Here is a 24,810-nt window from a genome sequence, read left to right as displayed (position 1 = left end):
AAGTTGGTCTCTGATTCCTAGCCATTCATGTTTTCATGTTGATCCGTCCTGGCTGTGGCTGTTGTTAACAGTGTCACCTAGCCCTGTCCCAGGAATGACTTCCAACATCCCTATTTTTCCACTCCCACGTACAGATCTTCAGTGCAGGGTGCTCTGTTTATTCGATTCTGGTTTTTTATTCAGTTATTTGACAGACATTTACAGAGCATCTGTGCCAGGTGGTAAAATGAACTTGACCCTGTTTTCACGACTGGTATTTAGAAAGGGAAGAAAGAATGAGTTCCTTCATCCAGTTATCCACGTTGTACATTTCACATAAAGCGGCCTCAGACCCCCAGGTTCCCAGGAATCCGACCCTGCGTGGACCTTGGAAGCCGAGTGGTTGGACTGCTTGTCATCTCCCAGTTCCACATTCTGGCACAGCCTGGCACAGTTCTACAGCCTGGCACGTCCAGGCTCCTCAGGCCATACACTTGGGACCTGCTCAGCTCGGTGGTCCAGCTGCCCGCAGTCTTGTGACCCGAGAGAGAAAGCTCCACGGGCTGAGTCATGAAGACCATGGGATTATCTCGTGATGCCCTTGAACCCATGCTCAGCTTAATCACCAGACCCATCCATGGGGATTTTTCTCAAAAGCAAAATTGTTCCAGCCCTTCTCAAAACAGAAGCAAAGGGATGGCTTAGCTAGTCCAGCCCAGGAGAGTGGTAGTGGCTGGTTTCATCTCTTCTTTCTCCTGCTCAAAACCAAAACCAAAACCATGCAGTGTTGTTAGGGAACTGGCAGGTTTTTGAAAAGATTGCTGACAAGGAAATGGTTATTCAGTGCCATGTTTCCTGAAGTTCCCAGCTTCAGGGTTGAGTGAAAACTCTGCAGACATTGCTAAAAGTGCACAAAGACTTTAGCAGTCAAAGACACTTCGTAATCTTCAGATGATGTTTTATTTAGATTATACACCTTATTCTTTTTCCCTTGGCTAACATGGAGCTATCTAACAAGTGCATTTCAAAGTAGTTCTTTTTCAGTGGGTGTTTTGCTCTCTTAGTTGTTTGATTTTAATGGAAATTTTTAAGACTCTGACGCTTGTCTCCAGTGCTGGTTAGAAGCTTAGTTGACCAACTGAGTTGCAATTTAATGTAGTCTCTCCAGGCGAAGAGTCTTTTGAAGACCTGACAGAAGAGAGCAGAACCCTGGCTTGGAGTAACATCACCCGGCTAGAGCCCCAGGAGCAACACAGAATCCACAAGGAGTAAGAACATCTCTGCACTGGCCGGGCGCACGGTGGGGTCTCAGCCTGGGGTGAAGCCGGGTTACGCTGAGTCACGGGGGGCCGTCGTCATTCAAAGTTGTCTTGGTTGGGTTTTATCCCCCTACACCATCCACAGGGACCAGCCACCCGGGGTCAGTGTGGCACGGAAGGTGGGTGTGTGTCGTTTCGGCCATCGATTGTTCTAGAGCACAGGTGGATCTGCTGATGGCAGGTGGCTGGGCGCTCCTCAGACAGGCTCACAGCCCTCGAGTCTGATGGTGTGAAGTTCTTGAGAAACGGGATATATCTCCCCCATGTGGCACATTTACTGTTATCATCTGGGAAAATGTGTCCTTTTTAAAAAATGAAAAACGTGTGTGCATTCATGGAGAGAGAGAGCGTTGCAAAGTTCATAAGAATTTTTTTTTAATGCCCTCCCTCAAATCAGGCTTGCTTTGGCCCCAGAGGGGTCATGAGTATCCGAGGCCCCTGTCTGCAGGGGTGGTGATGGACTCGGTGGGAAGGTTGGGAAGCACTGACCTCGCTGACCCGTCCTGCTCCAGAGAAGAAAACTCAGGCTGGGAGGAGGCCCCACGTCTTGCTCCAGGGGCCCCGATGCCCTGTCTGACATTTGATGCCATGTACACCTGGTTATGGGTGGAATGGAACAGGCCTGTCCCCGTCCAATCCACAGCCCCCAATCAGAGCATGGCCTCCTGCAAAGAAACCTGTGTTCCCCCTTATTCCTTGTAACACTGGCTGTTCCTCACCACCCTCTCTAAACAGCAGGTAGAAAGGGGCCTCGACACCTGAGGCCATGAAGAGGGAACCTTGAAGAGGACCTGCTGGCACTGATACTGACCTGGCTTCTTGACCCCCTTGATCTGTAGACGTTGATCAGAGGCCAGACAGGAAATTCTGGCGAGGCTTTGCTGGGGCTCCGGCTGCAGCAGAGGGAGCAGGAACAAACAGCCCCGTTCCCTTGCCCGCTCCACGAGGAGGGGCGAGCTGGTTCCTCGACTGGGGTGAGGGTAGGGGTGGATCCAGGGGTCGGGCCAGAGGGGTGGCACATGTGGTGGTTGGTCCACCCCTTGGGTGCTGTGTGCAGGGCACATGTGCAGTCCCCTGCTTTTGCTCCCAGCTCTTCAGAACTAGCATCACATTAAAAAAAAAATCTTTTTCTATCTTCTTGTCCATAATTTGCTCCAGCTGCCCAGGCACGCAGTTATTTTCAGTCCTTTATAGTTTCTTTGCATTTTGTTGTTGGAGGAGACGTTTGTCCAGGTGCGGGCATTGCAGCAGAGGGTCCCGGGTCCCAGCCCTTCTCAGGACCAGACAACAGCATCATCATGGGACAGATGCTAAGTGACCAAGCAAGTGAAGTGACTGCACGGAAGCATTTCCGTGGTGGTCAGCGAGCGTCACTGGTTGTCTAGTGGGCAGTCGTGGGGCAGCCTTCGCGCAGGGTGGCCTGGGAGCTATGAGTGGGGGTGTTTTCCAGCCATAGGCTTTGCCAGAACAGAATTAGAAATTGCCGAGCCATGACTTGCTAATGCTTTGTGGAAGGTGGGATGGGTCCAGCAGACATGCTGTGAAGAAAAGTCACAGGAATTTGGATTCAAATCAGGGCCTTTTGTAGGACGCCGGCATCCAAGCACATGGTTGATGGTAATTCACGACACTTTGTTTTCCGACAGGGCAGTCACTGGAATAGCCGTGTCCCGCAATGGGTCGTCTATCTTCACAACCTCACAAGGTGTGTTTTCCTACCTGAAAGGTGGGTTGTCTTGAGTCATCAAGCATCCCATTGTCCCGTCGTCTCTCAGTCCAAGGCTGTGCCTGCTTGTGTCACCTGCATGTAAAAGGGCAGTTAGTTTGTGGTATAATACATAAAATTTCATTGTTAATTTCCCAAAAACAACAGTGGAAAACGCCTTTCTATTGCTGATAAGGTTCCTAGAATTTTCAGGGGCAGGGCAGCAAGAGTGTGTGTGGTGGGCCTGTCCTTCCCTGGGGGGCGAGGGCTTGACCAGAGGCAGCACAGCAGCACATGAGAAGGCAAACGTGCGATTGTTTTCCACTCGGTCACTCGGGGTATAGTGTATGAATTCGATTTTTTGATTAGGTGTTGATTGTAGGGTTGAGTTCAAAAATCTAATTCAAACACTGTTAATGTGCTTGTACATTGTCAAAATCCTGCAGAAGCCCTGCACTGGCTGGCTGATATAGTCTTGTAACTATATCTTAATGACACACTAGAACTTCACTGTTTCCATCCTAAAAAGGGGCTCAGCCTTGGGCTTTTCCTGCTAGCCACAGCATTGCTTTTCTTGGCAGTCTACACGACATGCCATTAACTGACACATGTCTCGTCTGCATCCCATTTGAAGTGTGGCAGGTGCTCAGGAGGGATAGGAGATGAGAGGGGAAGAGCTTAGCTGCCCTGCCTGGACTTTGAGACGCCTGGTTTGGACAGAGCTCGTGGTTGTAAGTGACCGCCTACCTGTGCTTCATTCTTCATCATAGGAAATTCTGTTTTTCATCCATTAAGCTGAGGCCAGATGCTGCGCTCCAGTAGGTCAGAGCTGCTGGTCTGAGATCCTGGGACCATGGCTTTCATTCCTTGGCATGTCATTCCGTTTTCTGTCAAATACGACCTTGGATTTCATAAAACAGGATTTCCACAAAGCCCAGAACAGGACCCTACGGTGGACCAGAGGGAGTGCGCCTGCAGTGTGCACGGCCCACGCTGGGGGCAGCCAGACGGTGATACTCATGGGAGGAAGCCGGCACGCCCGGCCAGGGTTCCCGTGCCCCATGTCCGCCGTCATTACACCAGACAAAAACCCTTATCTCATAGGAAAGCCTGCATTCTTAGCTGGGTTGGTTTGTTAAATCCTTCAGTTCCTCGTACTTGTCTGACCTTGTAAACCGTGAGTTTTACAGGCCTCAAGGCTTTAAACCTCTGAGGCTTATGAAGCCTATGGCTTCTTTGTGAACCTGCCAACATTCTTTCTAATCAAAAGCTTTTGTTATTTTCTGTTTGTTTCTTCACTGTTAATAGCTTATATTGCTGATCTGTGTGCATTTATATTTCCGCGTGTATTACTGACTTACATGTACCCTGATGGTCACCCCGTAGTTGCAGCTCTTCCTCAGAGGTACAGTGTGTGTGCATGTGGGTGACCCCATGGGCGATCCCATTATCTGGGAGACCCACTTGCAGCAGCCTCTGGCGTGGTAACCCCCAGTACGAGGGGGATCCTCTGATGTTGAGAAAGCATCTTTACGTGCCAGGCTAGCTGACAGTTTTCTGTCTGATACCCAGCACACTTCTGCATGTTGGTGTTGGCAAAAAGTAGGTTGAAATATTAGATTGTGCTATAAAGAAGAAATGATTTAAAGCTCATCTCACCTTTTATTTATTCTGTTGTATGTTTTCAAGTTAGAAAACATATTGTTGCATATTTCAAATATGGGTGTTTGGAGCACGTTGCAATTTGCAATCTTATTTAAGAGGTCACCTTGATGCACTTCTAAAGCTTCTGTTAAGCAAGAAGATTAAAAAGCTTGGGCATTTTAATCCCCAGTTTATTATTTAGAAAGTTAGTGTTTCTCCTCCGTAAATGCTAATGCAGCACTAGGCTTGCTGTTTAGTCGGTCGGTCGTGTCTGACTCCTTGTGACCCCCATGGACTGTAGCCCGCCAGACCCTTCTGTCCATGAAATTCTCCAGACAAGGATACTGGAGTGGGTTGCCATTTCCTCCTCCAGAGGATCTTCCCAACCCAGGGATCAAACTGGGGTCTCCTGCATTGGCAGGCAGATTCTTTACCACTGAGCCACCTGGGAAGCCAGCAGTACATCACTCTATAATGTGGCTACTTAAAAAAAACAAAAACAAACCTTACATTGCCAAGATCTTTTGGTTTTCTTTAATATTTTCCTCTTTTCCTCATGTGTAACTTTAGAGTCTTATCAGTTATTAGGTTTAACTCTGCCTTTGGTCATGGCTCTGAGTTGACCTCCTTGTCATGGCGCCATAGGTCATAGAACTTCACAGACTAGAGAGTCCTCGTGGGACCCAGCCCTTGGTCACCTTGCCCATTACCTTGACGTGTGCTGGTCCTGTCTAAGGGTCAGGAAACCTTTCTGATGCATTTGTTTTGTTGTTGTTAAATTAGATTCCACCTTGAAGATGTTTTCCAAGGAATCCAGGATGCTACAGAGAAGCATATCATTCTCAAATATGGTGAGTTGAGTTCATTTCCATTTTGCATCAGTGTTATGGTGGAAATTCATGGAGCAGTTTGCTATACACACACACACACGTGACATTTGTTTCTTCCCAGATAATTGGGTTTATTTCTGTGTGGTAGCTACAGAATGCCTTAGGTAGATGCCTTGTAAATTAGGAATTTTTTCAGGTTACCTCTTTCTCATGTTATTGTGGTTTTATTTGTAGCCTAGAAAGCTTACATTGCTATCCAGTAGAATTCTCTACAGATCATGCCTTTTTTGGAACTGTCAGACTAAATGTATATGTGCTACTTATATAACTTTTAATGCATTTCTAAGTTGATATTTAATACTAGAAAGTCAGTTCTTCTGAAAAAAAAAAAGGCACACACACTTTTTATTGTTGATGTAAAGCATCCAAAAGATTTTGAAATTCCCTAAAGATTTTGGAAGTTTTCCTTCCCCACCTGAGTCTGTAACCCAAAGTGGGTGTTGGGATTCTTGAAGACAGTCCCTACCTGCACCCCACAGACTCTGATGTAAGTAGGGGTCCCTCAGCCCAGGGCAGTGAGGGCGCCTGGAACCCCTGAGAACCATCACGCTAGGTCCTTGCACACTCAACACACTTTCACTTTTCTACCTTTGGGAGGAAATGAGGCATCTGGAATTAGCCAAATGAAGAGAAACTTCATGAATATGAGGAAGGCCAACATAACCAGAATTGGGGATTAAATTTGGGGGGAACTTGTCAGATAGTTTTATCACATTAAGGAGTCATTTAATTTTTGTAAATTATTAATGGTGAGTCACTTGTATTTCAGGCTTTATCATCCTGTTTACTTTTACCAGGAGACGCCACTGTCATAAGCTCTTCCTGGGATAATAACATGTATGTATCTGCGGGCCCTCCCTAACTCCTCACGCCGCGTAGCTACCTCTGGAGGGGAGCGCGGACTCCCTAACTGTTTTCAAAAGGGAACGGATGAGGATGGTTGGATTTGAATGTGATTATTTGGCAGCTCAGTGGCAAAGAATCCGCCTGCAATGCAGGAGATGTGAGTTCAGTCCCTGGTCCAGGAGGATCCCCTGGAGAAGGGAATGGCAACCCACTCCAGTATTCTTGCCTGGAGAATCCCATGGACAGAGGAGTCTGGTGGGATAGTCTAAGGGGTCACAAAAGAGTGAGACATTGTTTGAATCTAATAATTCCTCCAGTTGGATTCTATCTTTCTGTAAGTTTTTAAATTGAGGTGAAAACACAGATGAGCCAGACCTAGAAATTTCTAGTTTTAAATTCCCTTTTTAAGTATTTGTTTTGATAACATGAGAACAAATGATTTGTAATTCCAGTGGGCCTTAGTGAGCGTAGAATTAAACAATCTAATGCTTCTTGAAAATGTATTTAAGAATCTTAACGTTGAGCTGGAATGCTGTCTTAATAATTCTCATTATCTTTTAGCTATTTTTATTCCATAGCATTTGGAAGACGCCAGGACACATTAATGGGACATGATGATGCTGTTAGTAAGATCTGTTGGCATGACAACAGGCTGTATTCTGCATCGTGGGACTCTACTGTGAAGGTTTATATATAATTTCTAGATTAAAATGTTTGGATAATATAAATAGTATAAGCCATTCACCTCCCTGCTGTTGATGTGTTCAGTCACTTTTTCACTGCCTTTCATAAAGTGAGAGTGATATGGAAGGATACGGGAGGTTATTACCTTCGTGTGTTTAGTGTGCAGTGTGGGAAGATGTTTTCCTGAGCTTGCCCTATGTGCTCCACTAGGGGTCGAGTGGTTCATTAGAGAAACACTCAGCGGCCCATCTGAGCTCATGCAACTGTGGAACTAGCAGTTGACCAGTGAATCAGAAAATATCAAAATAAGTGGAGAATCGTTGAAAAATACAGACACACTTGTCACCATTACTGACGCAGGACCACACTTGGCCTTTTCTCTGAAATCTTGCACAACTTTGCTGCATGAACCACAACACATTCATCATCCTTGGTTTCCAGTCTGCTTTTATGTAAACAGAAAGCAAGAATCTCAAGCCATTAGAATTCCTTCAAGTTTTTCATCATTTCTGCTTCCCCCAGAGGGGGCACTTTTGTTGGTAAATTTTCTTGCCTACATGTAATGTCAGTAAATTTTTTTGGCAACTTGCCTTTTTGAGTTTTCTCAAAACCTTAATGGAGCTTCCTAGGTGGTGCTAGTGGTAAAGAATACACCTGCCAATGCAGGAGACATGAGAGACGTGGGTTCCATCCCTGGGTCGAGAAGATTCCCTGGAGAAGGGCATGGCAACCCACTCCAGCATTCTTGCCTGGAGAATCCCATGGACAGAGGAGCCTGGCGGGCTGCAGTCCACGGGGTTGCAAAGAGTCAGACACGACTGAGCACTTGAAACCTTAATAGACATGACTGCACTTCTGCACTTCAGTTTTAGTTCACAGAGAACTTAAGTCACAACAGTAAGTGCAAGGGGTGGAGCAGACCCGGGCACAGCGGACCCTTAGGAAGCATGGGTGGCAGAATTAAGAGTGCAGGCACGGGGCAGAGAAACAGCCTTAAGACGCTTCGTTCTGCTGGGAGCTGTTAAGTGGGAGTTGGTCAGTCAGAAGAGTGTTTGCTGCGTGTGTTAGCAGTGCTCTTAAAGGAAGTGTTCTGCAATGCGTCCCATCCCAGGTGTGGTCCGGGGTCCCCGCAGAGATGCCGTGTGCCAGGAAACAGCACTTTGAGCTGCTGGCTGAGCTGGAGCACGATGTCAGCGTGAGTACCTGGGCGCAGCAGAAACCACCGGGGGAAGCACGTTCTTGGCTTGCTCATCTTTTATTTTGCTCATTGCAGGAGAGCATGGGGGCTGTCAGTTCTTCAAGTTGACCCTTTGGGTTTCCTAGTCCACTGTGCCTCTTTTTCCCTGTTTTGCTGTTTGAGAATTGGCTGCCCTCCAGCCAGGTTTCCACAAGACCAATTTCTGAGCATGACATTGAATATATGGGTACCCTCAAACTATTTGGGCAGCTGGATGTGTTTTCTGACACCTTAAGTGGAAGGAGCATTCTGTCTAGTGTGAGGACACTGACGTGTCTACACGGCCCGGTGCTCACAGCAGGGGCAGAACTCAGCTGGCACCATGTCCTCTTCACTCAGTCTGTCTCCTCGCGGGCACGGCTGCCTCTGGCACTGTGCCTGTGGTATTGTCTTCCCTCTAGGCTGTGAACTGTTGCCTGATCTTCACGGTCAGCAGAATAACCAGGGTTGAGGAATATTTATACAGGATGTAGTTTAGCCAACCTTGAGATCCCCCAGTTCCCCCAAGCCCCCCACATCCTCACAGAGCCCCTGTGCTTCAGGCAGCCTGGCATGCCCTGCCACTTGTCGCACATGGAGTCACTATTCTGAGTCCGTCGATTTTAGGCTCTTTGTCAAACAGCGTTTTCCAGTTAACACTTCATTGTAGTCACTGGCCTATGAAGATTTCACTTGTAAATGAACCATCGCGCAATAGGTGGTGCTGAAAGAACGGGCTGAGAAACACAGCTTCATGACCGTGGTTCTGACAGAATACCGCATGTGCTTCCTTCTCCAGGTGGATACGATCAGTTTGAACGCTGCCGGCACACTGCTGGCCTCAGGCACCAAGGAAGGCACAGTGACCATCTGGGACCTCACCACGGCCACCCTGTTACACCAGATTCCATGTCATGAGGGGACTGTAGGCGACAGTGCTTTCAGCCCAGGTAGCATCCTTTTTTAATACAGATACCAGGGGAACTGGAATTACTACTTTGAAATAAATAAGAATGTAAAAACAGTTTTCCCGGAGGCTCAGTGGTAAAGAATCAGCCTGCCAATGCAGGAGATGCAGGTTTGATCCCTGGGTCAGGAAGATTCCACTGGAGAAGGAAATGGCCACCCACTCCAGTATTCTTGCCTGGAGAATCCCATGGACAGAGGAGCCTGGCTGGCTACAGTCCATGGGGTCACAAATAGTTAGACATGACTGAGCAACTAAACGACAAAAATGCTATTTGCTGATAAAAGGGGTTTTGCCTGTGGGTTAAGGCTGCTTCATGGGAGAACACAGTGCATATGGCATGTGTTCCTATTAGAAAAGCTGTATCATATTCTTGTTAGTTGCTCAAATCACTGGAGAAATTAATTTATGAATTCACACCAAAGGGTCATCAGGCCAGTGCCTTAAACACAGAAGCTTTTCACAGAGAGGATGGTCCTCATTGGTTAATGCAAGTAACTCATGTGAACATTGGGCTCCTGGACTCAGAAATGAAATCTCAGATGATCTAAAGCTGTAACCTGCACCCTGTCCCGCCCCACGTTGCAGACAGTCGCCACGTCCTGAGCACAGGAGCCGACAGCCGTCTGAACGTCATCGACGTACAGACAGGAATGCTCATCTCATCTCTGACTGCGGACGAGCCCCAGAGGTACTCGGGTTACTCACGATGAAGACTTCTACAGACAGGCTCACAGTCACCACACTGGGCCTGGTCTAGTCCTTCCTTCCTGACGAGGGATGACTTCCAAATCCTTCTTGCAGGTGCATTCTCTGGGATGGAAGCTCCGTCGTATCTGGCAGTCAGTCTGGGGAGCTGCTCGTCTGGGACCTCCTCGGGGGAAGGGTCAGCAAGAGGATCCAGGGCCACGCGGGTAAGCTGTCTGCTGCTGACCTGCCTCTTCTCCCTACGTGCTCCAGCCCCTCCTTTCCCACCAGTGGCCACGCTCTTCTCAGGTTACAAGCCCCCGGGGCCTCTGTGCTGTGAACATTCCCCTCCAGATCCTGGCCAGCCTGGCCACCTGAATCTCTTGGTTCTTTCAGGATTTAGATCTGTGGTGGCAGACATTTGACTCCAAAATGGAAAGTTTTTACATTAACTTCTACATAGAGAGGACAAAAAAGTAAAAGGTGTAGATTTTAACACATGCATACAGTTTTTATTGTATTATATATATAAAAAAGCAACTTTCTTAGTGGTTCGGTGGCTAAGAGAACGCAGAGGGCCCAGGTTCGATTCCTGGTCAGGGAATTAGAGCCCACATGCTGCAACTAAGACCCAAAAGTTTTTAAAAAACAGGCAACTTCCCTGGCGTCCAGTGGTTAGGACTTGGTGGTTCTGCCACATGGGGCACAGGTTCAATGCCTGGTCCAGGCATTGAACCAAGATCCTGCATGCCTTGTCACCAAGAAAAAGAAAGTAACAAATTACAGAGAAAACAGTCTTGCTCCCAGTGGCTTCCACCTCCCAGGTCCCCTCCTTGGAGGACTTCTCCAGCTGGTGACCTGGTGTCTATTACCCAAGGATGTGTTCTTGTGTATGTCTGTGTCCTTCTGCCTGTTGGCTTCTTAAGTTTTCTTACATTTCCATGTTTTCCCTTTGAGCATTTGGAGGACAGTGAATTGTTGTGTAGATGTTTACAAGTAACTGTTGACAGCCCACCTCCACCCTCTTCCCATTGTCACTGTTGTGTGTGGTTATTTCAACATTGTACATTCAAGTGAGGTCTATGCCTGCCTTCCTCCGCTCACCTGATAGAAACGGAAATCAGCACTCTCACACCAGTTCCCCACTCGTCCCTCTCATCTGATTCCTAACTTGCTGTAGGTGTAGTATTTGTACCGTTACACATCTGTGATTCCCAGCTGTTTTGGCTGTAGCATTACATCTACATGGTTTCCTAGTCTTCCCAAGTTCCTTGTCCTAAGCACTTGAGTTCAGGCAAAGATTGCTTCATAGGACAAGACGACGTGGTGCCAGCTGGGCAGCTCACCCCTAACCGCGTCTCTCTCCTCGCAGGTGCCGTGACATGTATGTGGATGAACGAACAGTGTAGCAACGTCATCACAGGAGGGGAAGACAGACAAATTATGTTCTGGAAGTTGCAGTATTAAGTGCCTTTTCCTTGAATGTTTTTGAACTCTATTTAATGTACTTTTAAACCAAACTTTTAAAGGAATTGGTGAATGTGCAATTATAGTAATTACAAATTTCACCACATGAGAAATTTGTGGTTTTAGACTTTATAAATCATGGTGACTTCATTGAAAGCTGTTAGTTGTCATCCTCTAAGGCGGATGAAGACGTGGGAGATTTGGGGAAGGAACATCTGTGAGGCAGGCGGTTGTCCCAGGGTGCTGACGATCAGAAAGCAAGTCTGGGTGAGAGCGAGCAGCTGAAAGATAACTAAACCAGCTGGGGGCGACCTCCCGAAAGCACTGAACAGTTTAAGGACTTTGCAAGAAAACCTGAGTATTCTCCGCTGTTGCCAAGTCACCCTATCTAATTGACACACTTGCGGCATGCCTGCTGGATTGGGGATGTGTGTTTTCATGGAGTGGTCACTTTCTATAACCTGCTGGCCCCAGATTCTGAGAACCTGGGCAAGGATTAGCAGTTCTTATAACAGTTTACTGTGTATAGGAACGGTTTATTTCATTATGGCTGTTAAATGCTCATCTTTTCTATGACATTAAAAATATTTTTCTGTAATGAAATTCTCATTTTCTTTATTTAAATGACTTAGCACAAACTACTAGGTACTTCAAATGTCGATCCTTCTAGAAAACCATCCTTAGTACTATGTAACCCTGTACTTCTGGAACTATCTTCAGAGCCAAGTCCAGACAGATAACGAGGAAGAACATCGCTGAAAAAGCTGAGTTGGTTGGCTTTTCTGAATTCCACACAAGATAAGCCATGAATCAGTAGCACTAATTATTTTGTATTCAACCTCTGAACCACAGAAAGCATGCGAGGTAAGATTTTTCTGTTATTTAAAAACCACTGGTGTATCCTGAATGTTAAACATGGCTTGGGTGTCGCCAGGAGAATCGATAGGCTCGTTGAGGCCCCACTGCTCGGCCTCCAGTGTGTCTGGGCTTCCAGGCTGAAGGTACTTCTCTGGACACGCAGGGCGTCTCAGCATAGAAGGCTTGCCCCAGGCTCCTGGGTGTTGGCCACTCTGGGAGAGGACCCTCCTACAAGCCTGACATTTTCAAATGATGCAATGACAGACAGACTAGAACTTAACTTTATTTATACATTTTTAATTAAAATAGAATAGGCATAAGCCAAAGAGATGGAAAAAAATCAGGATAATGTGTCATTCTGTGAGCAGGGAAGAGGCAGGAAATGGAACATATGACCAGGACAGTGTCCTAAGACCGTCCTGGGGCAGCTAGGTTACATACTGTGTAAATGCCACAATCAGGTCTTAGCCCACTTAATCTACACATGAAAAGAGGAGTCAAGGTTCATTCTATTTAGTACAAGAATTTTTACATTAAATATATAGTGCTTCATTTCTCAAAAAGTGATATCAGTTACTTTTAGAAGAAAGAAGTTCCCATTTTACACAAGGAAAGACTAGAAAATCTCAAATGCAAGTCAGCAGCTGTGCTAGCTTGGGATGTACTGTCAAGACTGCGCAGGGCTAGTGTACATCTCAGGTGAATGCAGAACTGCGTCTGGGTTTAGGAAGGCAGCAATCATTACATTTTGGCTTTTATTCTAGATGCTTAACTTAGTTAAGGCGACAGTTTAAGCGTATTAAGTGAAGGTAGATAAAATGTAATGACAATCAATAAGTCTCTTGCAGCTACACACTGTCTAATAATGCTTACATGGAATGAAACCAGTGTTACTTAGCTGGTGTTACAGAACTGAAGGAAAATAATTCTAAATGCACTATGGTGACACAGTAAAAATGCAAACACAGCACAGAACTAAGCACTGCTCTCTATCAAGGTGACGCTTCTAACAGAGCTGAGCCTGTCGCAGTCATCCTACTCACAAGGCTTGTGAAAGCATCAGGTTTCCAGTAAAGAAGCTAGTCTGTAAAAGTCTTTTCAACTGTAAAACCAGGGTAAGGCTACAACTATCTTGATGTCTGAACAAGATACACTGGATCGAACAGTAAGATCCCCAGCCCTACTGTAAGACAGGAAGTCCTCATGCAGCATATGCTCGCTGGCTCCTAGAAAGCTTCATGTGCATAATAGAAAGGTCAGTTGCCCAAGACGTAAACGGAAGAACTTCCGGGAAGTTTCCACTGTGCCGTGACTTCTAAACCTCAGGAATGGTGTGATCCATCAAGCTTTTCATAATGCTTGGCGCCATCCTACAAGACAGTTACTTTTATTAGATACTGAGGGTTGGGTTTCTTTTTTCAAAATTGCTACAATGATTCAAGAAAACTCTAATTCAAACTCAGTACTGTTAGCATCAAGTGGGAATAGAGCAGGTTTTTTAATGAGTTCAGCTCTAAGGGTCTCAGGTAATCTAGCTGATTGCAAATAAGCTATCTATCCTGGCCAGTAAGATACAGGTAAGTCCTTCAATCCTTGTATGTTAAGGCTGAATGGTTAAAAAAGACAATGCTATTAATGCTATGAACTAGAGGGAAATATGTGTGGGTTTTTTTTTTTTTTGGTGGGGGTGGGATGGGGTGGGGAGGCTATCACTGATTTAAGACAAGTGAGCTCTTCATGGATTAGTCCTGACAATTCTCCCCACAACAACCCCCAAAAGGAGCTAGCTGCATTCTATTCCAGCTTCTGGGTAAACAAACATTCCATTACAGGAGTTACATCTTTTAATGTTTTAAATATCATTTATCTTTCATGTAGATACTGAAAGGACTGTGCTGGCTGAGCCAGGACAGAATATAAGATGCTACCGTGCAGACAGCCCCAGCCACCCCTGTTTTTATCTTTCTCCTCAGCTTCCAGCCCTCACTCCTGAGGACTTCCAAAATGTAAATAATTTAAATACTTCAAATTTCTGAATAATGCCAATGTCATCCACTAAAGAACCAAAGGTTTGAGAAGCTTGAGAATTAAAGTACAGAGCCTCTATGAAATCACATGCGCACAGAATGAAGTCAAAGAATTCTCTACTTACCGTTTAATAATGTGTTCAAAGATAAAAGCAGGCATGATTGTAATAGTCACTATATTTCCAGCTGTGGACAATATGTCTGCAATTTGAGAGTCCTGTGGAAAACAATGAAAATTCTGAGAGGCTCTATTAAATATAAAACTAAGTTATTCTTGGTAAAGAAATATATATGTTCTGAGGTTTTGCTAATGTCTCTAAAATCCTGACTCCTACTATTTAAATTTTTTCCAGTTTCTTTAGCAAGTTTTAATTCATTAGAATCACAACTTCATCAGTGGCAACAAAACTAAGTAAACTACGTTGAATATATTAGCCAACATAGCATTCTTTTTCTAGAGATTAAATAATTGCCCCCATATACAATATTACCACATCCCCTCTGCTAACATTAATTCTTAATGAAAACCTTTAGACCTCAAAATAGTTCTATTTAGGAATTTGTAGAGGGCATAAACCATAAAAATGAAGTACTAATTTGGCCATAAACTATTACTCATATTTTTCCTACAACCCCTGGACTGAAAAAAGCAATTGGACAAAAAAGCAACCATTCATTCAGGATCTCATCAACATCTTCACTGCCCAGGTATTCACAGAATTCTAGTTCAAGGGACTTCAGAGATCTCACCCTAACCCCCGGTACAGAGGCCACAATTCTAGATGTAACATGAGGGCACAGCCAGCGCGACAAAGAATGTCTCCATTTTGGTCACTAACAGCACCACCCCAACAGACAAATGAAAAAGAGACTTCCAAAACTAAACAACATGACGTAAGTTCTGCTCTGACCTTCAGTCCGATGACGTTCTGTCCGTTGACCTCACAGATGTTATGTTCCGTGAGAAGACCGTTTCTAGCTGCAGAACTGTCTTTCACAATGGATGTGATTTTTCCATTTTTAAAAACAAAGCCAACGTGTCCAGTACTGTCCTTATGCATGGTAATTGTCCGTTCAAAGGGCCTGTGAGCATAACAGTTTCAATTAAAATTGTAATTCCAAGGTAAACATGTCAATGGATTTCCATTATGTTGTACTGGATACTTTGTTACCATAAATTATTTCAAAACTATTTGACTTGGTATGTACATCTTGTGTAAAAGTTTAAAAATTCTCTCCATTATGGCTGGACTAATCAAGATTTCCTTCTTTTAAGAATCAAAGAATTAACACAATGCTTCATGCAGTTTATCAATGTGCTTTTTCCTTTACATTAACATTACATTTGAACAAAAATCAGTGTTAAAAATGAATTAACTTTTTAGTATTTCCTGGAGCTTAATTTTTCTTAGGAAATACTTAGAACCTTTGTAATATTTCTCACATCTTGATTTTGAAAACTTTACAAAGGTATTTTTGCTGCTGCAGCAGTAAGACGGAAGCTCCCAGTCCCTTAGAAAGGGAGGAGCTTCAGAAAGATGGCATCCACTCTGAGCACTGACAACCTGTTACTGCACATGTTTCATGTGCAAAATAAATACGAATTTTACATTATAAAGTTCACAGCAGCCATGTCTTCCTGGTGATCCAAGTTACTTTTTGAAACTTTGCTCACATAAGAGCAAAAGTGCCATTTGTCTGCAAAATGTTTACTTAATACCTACCATGTATTATTCAAAGCGAAAACACAAAGGTAGATAAAAGCCAGTTGAACCGATCTGAACAAAAATGCCAAAGCTAAAAATGTGTTGCAAGGTCTGCCCCTCAACCCCTGCGTGGCCAAGAAGGTGGTGGTGTCCACAGCACAGGTACCACAAGTTCCATTATAAACGAGCTAAAGATGATGCTCCCACCAAGCACTCGAGCCTCAGCCACCCAGAAGGCCAGGCTGGGTTTTGGGAACTGCTAGGCCCCCATGTATCCACTCTGAGCAGGAAACCAGGGGCAAAGTCCAGACACTTGTTGCTGTTACCTTTCATTTTCCAGAGAAACTGATTAAGACAGGAAAGGAACTTCTCAAAGGACAAACTTCTGTAAGCTCTGAAATAAGGTGTATGCAAAACCAGAATACTGTTTTTAAAAAGTCAAACTATGTAAGAAAGTGAAAGCAACACAGAACTACAACAGTATAAATATAAAACTAATCAATAACATTTGATTATTTTCTGCAACAAAATGCTGTATTTCCAGAATCTCAAAACCCTAAGAAAATGGAAAACTAGTCCTGAATGTCCACATGTGGCGTTTAGTTGGCTCACCTGTCCCGAATGGTCATGGTGATCTTCTCTCCGAAAGCCTGTTTGAGCACCTTGTGCGCCCGGTCCGAGCTCCAGCCAGCACAGTTCTCGCCGTTTATCTGCAGTACCTGGTCCCCAAACCGCAGGCCCACCAGGGAGGATGGAGAATTGGCCTGGACAAGCTGAACAAATATACCCTGGAGGATGGAAATCACTAAGTAAGTGCTGGAAAATCAGGAACCAACTGTTTAGGCAGCTACTCTGGTAATTTTTTTTTAAAAAAGGGAAAACTACACAAGTGTGTTTCATTACTCCCAAGAAGGAAACTGAAAATGCTATCAAGGCAACAGGAAGATCTGAGTGGTAATTTCTAGCTCACATCATGACTCACCTGACCAACTTCCATCACCCCCTCTACCTTGGAATAAAAAAACTAAGGAAAATAAAGTCAGATTACTGTAAGAAATGTAAGGTTCCATGAGTCTGATAGAATACCAAACAGGTATTACTGCACCTGGTCATTATTTAGGGGGAAAGACAGTAAAGTGTTGGAAGTTTCATTTAAGAAAAGTGATAGGTTAAGGTCAGAAGCTTACCTTTTGAGTGAAGAATTCCTTTACCCGCTTGCTAAATTACACATAATCACTACTATTAAACAGCCTAAAAAGGTGGGTACACGGAATACAACCCCCGTTCTTAAAAATCTACGAGGTAAATACAGAGAACTCAAGTACAGGTAACTGAGAACTAAACCCACAGGATATTTTTACTCATGTAAACTAAATTTCAGATGCTGAACACTATAAACAAGCCAAGTATAAAAGGCATGTGCCAGGTAAGAGATGAAAGCAACCACAGGTTGCACCCCTTCTCCGTCCTGAGCTGCCTCAGATTCGGTGCTGCGTATCCTGTACTTGAGGGCAGCACCCAGCAGAGTGGCCACACCTACAAGCTTCGGCCACTGGACAAACCACTGCAAGGATAACTGCTGCAGGGGTGGAGCTGGGGAGAGTGTGGTCTCTCTCTAGGATGTAGAGAGGGCAGTGAAGTGCGAGCATCCCAGAGCAGCACACTCAATGAGGGTCTCACACAAGCCACAAGTGTGCAAAGACACAATGCCCTCAGCCTCTGGGGAGGCAGGTGGGGCCCGGGACTGGCCTCAAACATCTTCCGCCAGGCGCCACATCTTCTACATGCAAAAGCTGGATGCGCTGAGCTATGAGACCAAAGACTGAAAAGAAGCCCAATAAATTAACTTGGAAACCCACAAATCAGGGTAAAGACTCAGCACCTCCTTAGTGATCCTAAGTGCTTCCCCACAGAGTAACCAGGTTTCGTTTCTTCCATCTGGAAAGGTGAGAGGTAAAGTAATGTACTTTAGAAAGTCACTGTTGCCTGGAAAATGCCCCATGAAAGTCAAATTCAAGGATGGAAATAACAAACCCAAAACCACATTACAAGTCACATGATCCTCTTTTAGTTTAAAAATACACAAGACCACTGACCCTCACCTATCAGTCTTAACTTCCACACGTTACCCTATTTCAATGCCAGCATTCTCCTTGTATGAACTATGTTATAATACACGCAGACTAGTGAACTTTATTCCAGAAAAAGGACTCAGAAAAAATTCATCTTGGGTAATGCTCAAGTCCCAGCTCTGCCTCTTCAGAACAGGGTAGCATCTCACGTGGAAAAGCAGATTAAAAGTAGTCTTGATCAGAGAGCACCATTACACTTCATTAAAGGATTTACATTTTAAATTGTAACTGGGTCACATAACAGCTAATCAGACAAGAGTAATGAAAGCGCTTACATTGTCTATGGATTTCAGCCTGAGCCCGATCTTCCCGTCTTGGTCCTTACACAAGATGACTTCTCGGATCCCTTGCTTGATCTCCGCTCTGCGGATCCCAGTGTCGCCACCAGTGACAGGGGCCACCATGTGGTCCATGCTGGAAGGCCGTGCCACCAACTGCTGACAAAGACACATGTAACACGTCAGTATTCGCAAACACGCGCCCTGAGAAAATCCAAAACTGAACATATTCTGTTGTGGTTTCCTAAAATGTAATCTGCCAATTATTTCCTTCAGATATGAGTTTTGCAAAAATGACCCTATTTTGTTTTTTAAAACTAATTCTGCAGGTAACTTACCCCCTCAGACACCATCTCCAGCAGACTCAATGACTCTGTTGCCCGATGAATTCACTGGCATTTGTTTTATGTGTACCCTGGCTTGTTTTCAACTCAAATATATTATCCTTTAACTTTATAAAGGCTGTACTTTACTTTTAAATTCACACAGCATCTTCCTGAGGGTTCTTTTATATGGCCTTCAACAATGTACTTACCCTTTCAGAGTTTTTATTACAGAGGCAAACTTCTCACCTCACAGCTCCACTACGAGGACTACAAGCACCTATTGTTCAAGTGCTGACACACACAAGACAAATGTTATTTTTCGTCCCTTTAGTAAACATCTGTGGATTAACCAACTGTACGGAGAATAGCTGTACTAGGGACTCTGTTAGGTGCCAGGCCTCACATTCCTTGTTTTTTTTTCTTGACCAAAATGAGTTTAGTGTTTTAAGTGGACCCTTTCCTCTACCAAAGAAAATGAGGGAAGAGCATATTTGTTACCAAGGCGCCTTAACCGGAACCTGTCATGAAAAGCTCTGGTCTGACACCGTGATGCTCAGAGCAGGCATGATGGGGGAGAGAAACCTCAGCCGCACACACACAGGCTGCCAATGTCTCCGTTCAGAATCACAGTCACCAGGACACCACACACACACAAAGAGCCATACCACAAATCAAGCACAATACCAGAAAATACAACTTTTGAAGAATTACAAAAATTCAATGATTACAGCTATAAAAGCATAAAAATCAGGCAATGGGATAGAAAAAATTGAGCAAATGAATTTAGTTTAGCTGAAACACAGGACAAAAGGGAGGAGCTTTGGAGTATAACTTTTGGAAAAGAATTTTTTCCCAGCAAGTACAGTTAAGTGCTTACTCGGTGTTCTTACCATGATCCATATGACCAACACATGACCACTGCTCCCTCCTGCTAAGGCTACTATGACCACCATCTACTCTTGCCCTTCTATTTGCCCTCCACACAGCAAGCACTTGAAACCCTTTTGTTAATCCCACAACTCAGACCCCCAACCCCTTACCCTGTCCACAAGGCCGCAGACTACCTGGCCTGACAGCCCTGCCAGTGTCACCCCCCAGTGCATCTGCCGCCACATTGTCTTACCTGCCCTCACCGAGGTCCTGTCTCTCAGGCCTCTCAAGCTCATTTCTGCCCGAAAGCCTCTCAAGGTCTCTGTATATACTGGCTAGTAAAGCTGAACGTACTTACTATGGTTCCCTTACCAGAAAATATTTGTTGCGCATCAACAAATGTGAAGAAATGTGAAGAAAGAAGCCTGTGGGCACACTGAAGAGAAGAGAGGCCAGCAAGCGTCACAGACTGTCCGTGCCTTCCAAGCCCACCCTCTGTGGTGAGCCCTCTTCTGCCATGGCTTTCTGGTCAGGACCCCTCTCGAGGGGGAGGTGCCAGGGCCTGCCCCTTCCTGTCTGCTTCCTGCTCCTGCCAGTACTGCCTGGGGCCAGCCCTTCATGCTGCTGGCAGCAGGTGACTCCAGTCTCCAGATTCCAGACACTGGCAGAACAGCCTCCCTGCAGCCCCCAGAGGTACCAGCACCCATCACAGGGGCCCCTCCCCTGAGGCCCAGCTCACGGGGCTCCTCCACCAACACTGTCGACTCTGCGAACTGTAACCCCCATCCTGTATGCCCCAGTTCTAGGAGAAGCAGCTTTCTGGGTTCCGCTTTTGCTTTTTTCAATTCTTCCACCTCTCTGATTTCTTGTTATCTCTGTTAAAATTCTTTGTGATTTCTGTTGTTCCACCTGGACCCTGACTGATGTAAGCAAGTTTTCAATAAATATTTGGTGAATAAATTGAAAGCCAGGTACTGTACTAAGCATGGGAGTCATGGCAACAACAGAGACATAAAAGCTGTCTTCATGAAGTTATATATTTACCTATGACAAGTACTGTAAGGTATTACAGTCTTATAGCAACAATCTTAACAAAAGACTGAGACACACTATATTTAAGCCAAGAATTTGGGGTCAAACTGTAAGAAGCTTTAAACTTAAAAAGATTATGAGCAAAAAAACGATAACAGACCTGAATTTCAGAATGATAAAGTTAGCAGTAGCTCAGCATTCATTGATATAACAAGTTACTAGAGGAGTTACTGGAAGAAGAGCCAAGTGTAACATCTAGGTTAGAGGTATAAATCATGGACAGGGCTACAGCAAGCCTACAGTGAATAACATGAATACAAGAAACACACCAGAAGCAGAGTCACTAGGTCTGTAACTAAATGCAGAAGACAAAGGAGAATGTACCAGTTAAAGGCACCTGAATCTTTAACTCCTAATAAATCAGAAAAGTGGTAACAGCACAGAAGGAAGCAGACTGTGTAAAAAGCAACACCTAGAAGGCAATCCTGAGAAGAGATCAATGCTAAGGCTATAAATTAGTGAGTTTGCCACAAAGACGAGTTAGCTTATATCTCTGTGTAAAGTATGATTTTATATAATTCAGAACGAATTACATTATACATACCCCATGACTTGGTGCTCCAGGGACCAAGGCCATATTTGCACGAATTTCTTCTTCATTTAAACTCAGGCCCATGTACTGAGAGAGCTCAGGATATAGCTTAGGATAGAGATCTAATAACAAATGAATGAGTAGAGAAAAAAAATTAGTAGAATATTTAAAAAAAACATTGTTATTATGGACTTTTACTTGTATTTTTAAAAATCACATTTATTTTATAAAATCTAGGATGAATTTAAATTAGTAATCTGGAAAACCCCTTTCTCTGTAATGACAATTAGAAATGGAAAACAGAAAAATAAAAGTGAAAGTATGAAGACATTTTAACTGAAACCTCAGACTTCTAAATACTCAAGACTAAGAAATAATTTTTCTAAGTTATCTTGCCTTTTCTTTCTCTTAAACCTATTAGGAATTTTCTACACATACCACTGATTCTCCACTTAAGAACAACTGACCAAAATGTACACTTCAAATCAGCTACATTTTAATTCATTCAGTAAACACAGCTATAAAATGTACCCAAAAAAATGAACTGTGAGGGAAAAAAAAGCTTGTAAATTTATTATCATATCAGTTTAAGAATACACAGCAATGAAATCTTTGAAACAGTACATTTAAATATTAACAGTATTTAACTGAACAGTAGAGTTAGATACTATTTCCAAAAGCTCTTTATGTGAGTTATGGATTTTCCAAAGGAAACAATGTTATAAGACGACAGGCCATAAAAACCTATTTAACACTCCTCTTGTATTTAAAAAAAACATTTTTTTTTTTTCACTTTATACTGGAGTAGAGCTGATTAACAATGTTGTAGTGGTTGCAGTGGACAGCAAAGGGACTCAGCCATACACATACATGCATCCATTCTCTGCCAACTCCCCTCCCACTGAGACTGCCACACCTTTTGTATCTGAAGTCATATTATTTAAGAGTTCTGTCCTGAATTCCTATGAATTTAGAAGGAAAAGGAACAAAGGAGAAGGGTATGGAGTCAGAGTAGAGACTCCAGGATTTGGAAAGTTCCCCTAAAGGAGAACGCTATCAGTCCCCACAGCCCTAAGGCAGGGGACAGTTCAGTGAGTCAAGGACTTGCAAAGGGTGAAATTTAAGTAACAATTTTCATAAAGTCATAAACATACTTTCATAGTCACAGTTCACTTTCTTGATTAAAAGGTTGTTTTGAAATAAACTTACTACTAGAGCTTTAACAGCCAATTTCATGCTGTATATGTTAAAAAATATATATATTCTGGATTCTCTATTTTAGTAAAAGGCGGCTTAACAGGTATCTCTGTTCAAGGAGAAGGAACCCAAAGAATAAACCTACTTCCATCTTGAGAGACGGGGGCAGAGGCTTCAGATAAAATCGCTGGGTTGGCAGGGTTTGCAGAAAAGGCAGTCTGAGCCTAAGGAAAAAAAAAAAAAAGAAAGAATTCTAACAATACTCTATAGAGACTCACTTAAAAAGACTTCTCATATAACTTAAATCCAGTAATTAAAAAAAACCCTAAAACCCTTTACTTTTATTAGGAAATTCTAATTGCAAACACTTTAGCAATACATTTTGAAAGAAAAATAAAAAATATAAATATTTAACACTATTTAAAAAACTAAACACCATTCTCCATATAACTAATATTTCATAGTGCTACTGCAAATATTTTCACAATGCATTAAGAAATGATAGTTACACTTTAGTCTAAGTAAAAGTACCTTCTTTACCTAAAGAAAAAAGCTTAACCATATTTACCTAAGTATATATCAGGAGAACACTTAAAAATTTAAATACTTAAGTTGCTAATATTTATTTTGCCATTTCAGCATATCCCAATGAAATGTTCATCTACGTTTTACCAAGTATAAGGTGTTCAGTCAGTCAATTCAGTTGCTCGGTTGTGTCCGACTCTTTGTGACCCCATGGACTGCAGCACACCAGGCTTCCCTGTCCATCACCAACTCCAGGAGTTTTCTCAAACTCATGTCCATTGAGTCGGTGATGCCATCCAACCATCTCATCCTGTCGTCCCCTTCTCCTCCCACCTTTAATCTTTCCTAACACCAGGGTCTTTTCCAATGAGTCAGTTCTTCGCATCAAGTGGCCAAAGTATAGGTGTTTCAGCTTCAACATCAGTCCTTCCAATGAATATTCAGGACTAATTTCCTTTAGGATGGACTGGTTTGATCTCCTTGCAATCCAAGGGACTCTCAAGAGTCTTCTCCAACACCACAGTTCAAAAGCTTCAATTCTTCGGTGCTCAGCTTTCTTTATATTACAACTCTCACATCCATAACTGACTACTGGAAAAACCATAGCTGCAACTAGACAGACTTTTGCTGGCAAAGTAATTTCTCTGCTTTTTAATATGCTATATAGGTTGGTCATAGGTTTTTTTTTCCCAGGAGCAAGTGTCTTTTAATTTCAAGGCTACAGTCACCATCTGCAGTGATTTTGGAGCCCCTCAAAATAAAGTCTGTCACGGTTTCCATTGTTTCCCCACCTATTTGCCATGAAGTGATGGGACCAGATGCCATGATCTTAGTTTTCTGAATGTTGACTTTAAGCCAACTTTCACACTCTCCTCTTTCACTTTCATCAAGAGGCTCTTTAGTTCTTCTTCACTTTCTGCCATAAGGGTGGTGTCATCAGCATATCTGAGGTTATTGGTATTTCTCCCAGCAATCTTGATTCCAGCTTGTGCTTCATCCAGTCCAGTATTTCTCATGATGTACTCTGCATAGAAGTTCAATAAGCAGGGTGACAATATACAGTTTTGCTGTACTCCTTTCTCAATTTGGAACCAGTCTGTTATTCCATGTTCTAACTGTTCTAACTGTTGCTTCTTGACTTGCATAGAGATTTCTCAGGAGGCAGGTCAGGTGGTCTGTTATTCTTATCTCTTTAAGAATTTTCCAGTTTGTTGTGATTCACACAGTCAAAGGCTTTGGCATAGTCAATAAAGCAGGAAGAGACATTTTTCTGGAATTCTGTTGCTTATTCGATGATCCAACAGGTGCTGGAAATTTGATCCCTGGTTCCTCTGTCTTTTCTAAATCCAGCTTGAACATCTGGAAGTTCACGACTCACATACTGTTGAAGCCTGGCTTGAAGAATTTTGAACATTACGTTGCTAGCATTAGTGCAACTGTGTGGTAGTTTGAGCATTCTTTGGCATGGCCTTTCTTTGGGATTGGAAAGAAAACTGACCTTTTCCAGTCCTGTGGCCACTGCTCAGTTTTCCAAATTTGCTGGCTTATTGAGGGCAGCACTTTCACAGCATCATCTTTTAGGATTTGAAACAGCTCACCTGGAATTCCATCATCTCTACTAGCTTTGTTCATAACGATGCTTCCTAAGGCTCACTTGACTTCGCATTGCAGGATATCTGGCTCTAAGTGAGTGATCACACCATCCTGGTTATCTGGGTCATGGGGATCTTTTTTATGTAGTTCTTCTGTGTATTCTTGCCACCTTTTCTTAATATTTTCTGTTTCTGTTAGGTCCATACCATTTCTGTCATTTATTGTGCCCATCTTTGCATGAAATGTTCCCTTGGTAACTCAAAATTTCTT

General features: G+C 43.6%; 2 protein-coding genes across 9 annotated transcripts in view; one reads left to right on the top strand and one right to left on the bottom strand.

Moving 5' to 3' along the window:
* The window catches only part of NSMAF (neutral sphingomyelinase activation associated factor), a 65,623-nt gene extending 53,660 nt beyond the window's left edge, over positions 1–11,963 (top strand). For 3 of the 6 annotated variants that reach the window (XM_068983848.1, XM_068983847.1, XM_068983846.1), the window contains exons 21-30: positions 1,148–1,247; positions 2,945–3,003; positions 5,431–5,498; positions 6,307–6,374; positions 6,945–7,068; positions 8,179–8,262; positions 9,083–9,233; positions 9,839–9,941; positions 10,055–10,164; positions 11,310–11,963. In XM_068983848.1, the coding sequence (XP_068839949.1) occupies positions 1,148–1,247; positions 2,945–3,003; positions 5,431–5,498; positions 6,307–6,374; positions 6,945–7,068; positions 8,179–8,262; positions 9,083–9,233; positions 9,839–9,941; positions 10,055–10,164; positions 11,310–11,404 (962 nt within the window). In that variant the 3' untranslated portion in view covers positions 11,405–11,963. Of the gene's footprint in view, positions 1–1,138; positions 1,248–2,944; positions 3,004–5,430; positions 5,499–6,306; positions 6,375–6,944; positions 7,069–8,178; positions 8,263–9,082; positions 9,234–9,675; positions 9,948–10,051; positions 10,165–11,309 lie in introns of those variants that run through there. The other 3 variants (XM_068983844.1, XM_068983849.1, XM_068983845.1) reach the window with 3 other exon arrangements.
* Positions 11,964–12,552: 589 nt separating this feature from the next.
* The window catches only part of SDCBP (syndecan binding protein), a 32,449-nt gene continuing 20,191 nt past the window's right edge, over positions 12,553–24,810 (bottom strand). For 2 of the 3 annotated variants that reach the window (XM_068983327.1, XM_068983330.1), the window contains 7 exons: positions 22,568–22,646; positions 21,238–21,347; positions 18,403–18,564; positions 16,608–16,783; positions 15,201–15,372; positions 14,415–14,506; positions 12,553–13,632 (listed from right to left, as the gene is read on the bottom strand). In XM_068983327.1, coding sequence (XP_068839428.1) covers positions 13,578–13,632; positions 14,415–14,506; positions 15,201–15,372; positions 16,608–16,783; positions 18,403–18,564; positions 21,238–21,347; positions 22,568–22,646 — 846 coding nt within the window. In that variant the 3' untranslated portion in view covers positions 12,553–13,577. The remainder of the gene's footprint in view (positions 13,633–14,414; positions 14,507–15,200; positions 15,373–16,607; positions 16,784–18,402; positions 18,565–21,237; positions 21,348–22,567; positions 22,647–24,810) is intronic. The other variant, XM_068983328.1, reaches the window with a different exon arrangement.

This window comes from Capricornis sumatraensis, chromosome 11 (assembly GCF_032405125.1).
Source record: "Capricornis sumatraensis isolate serow.1 chromosome 11, serow.2, whole genome shotgun sequence".
In the NCBI taxonomy this organism is placed as follows: domain Eukaryota; kingdom Metazoa; phylum Chordata; class Mammalia; order Artiodactyla; family Bovidae; genus Capricornis; species Capricornis sumatraensis.
This window is presented reverse-complemented; position numbering and strand designations above follow the sequence as displayed.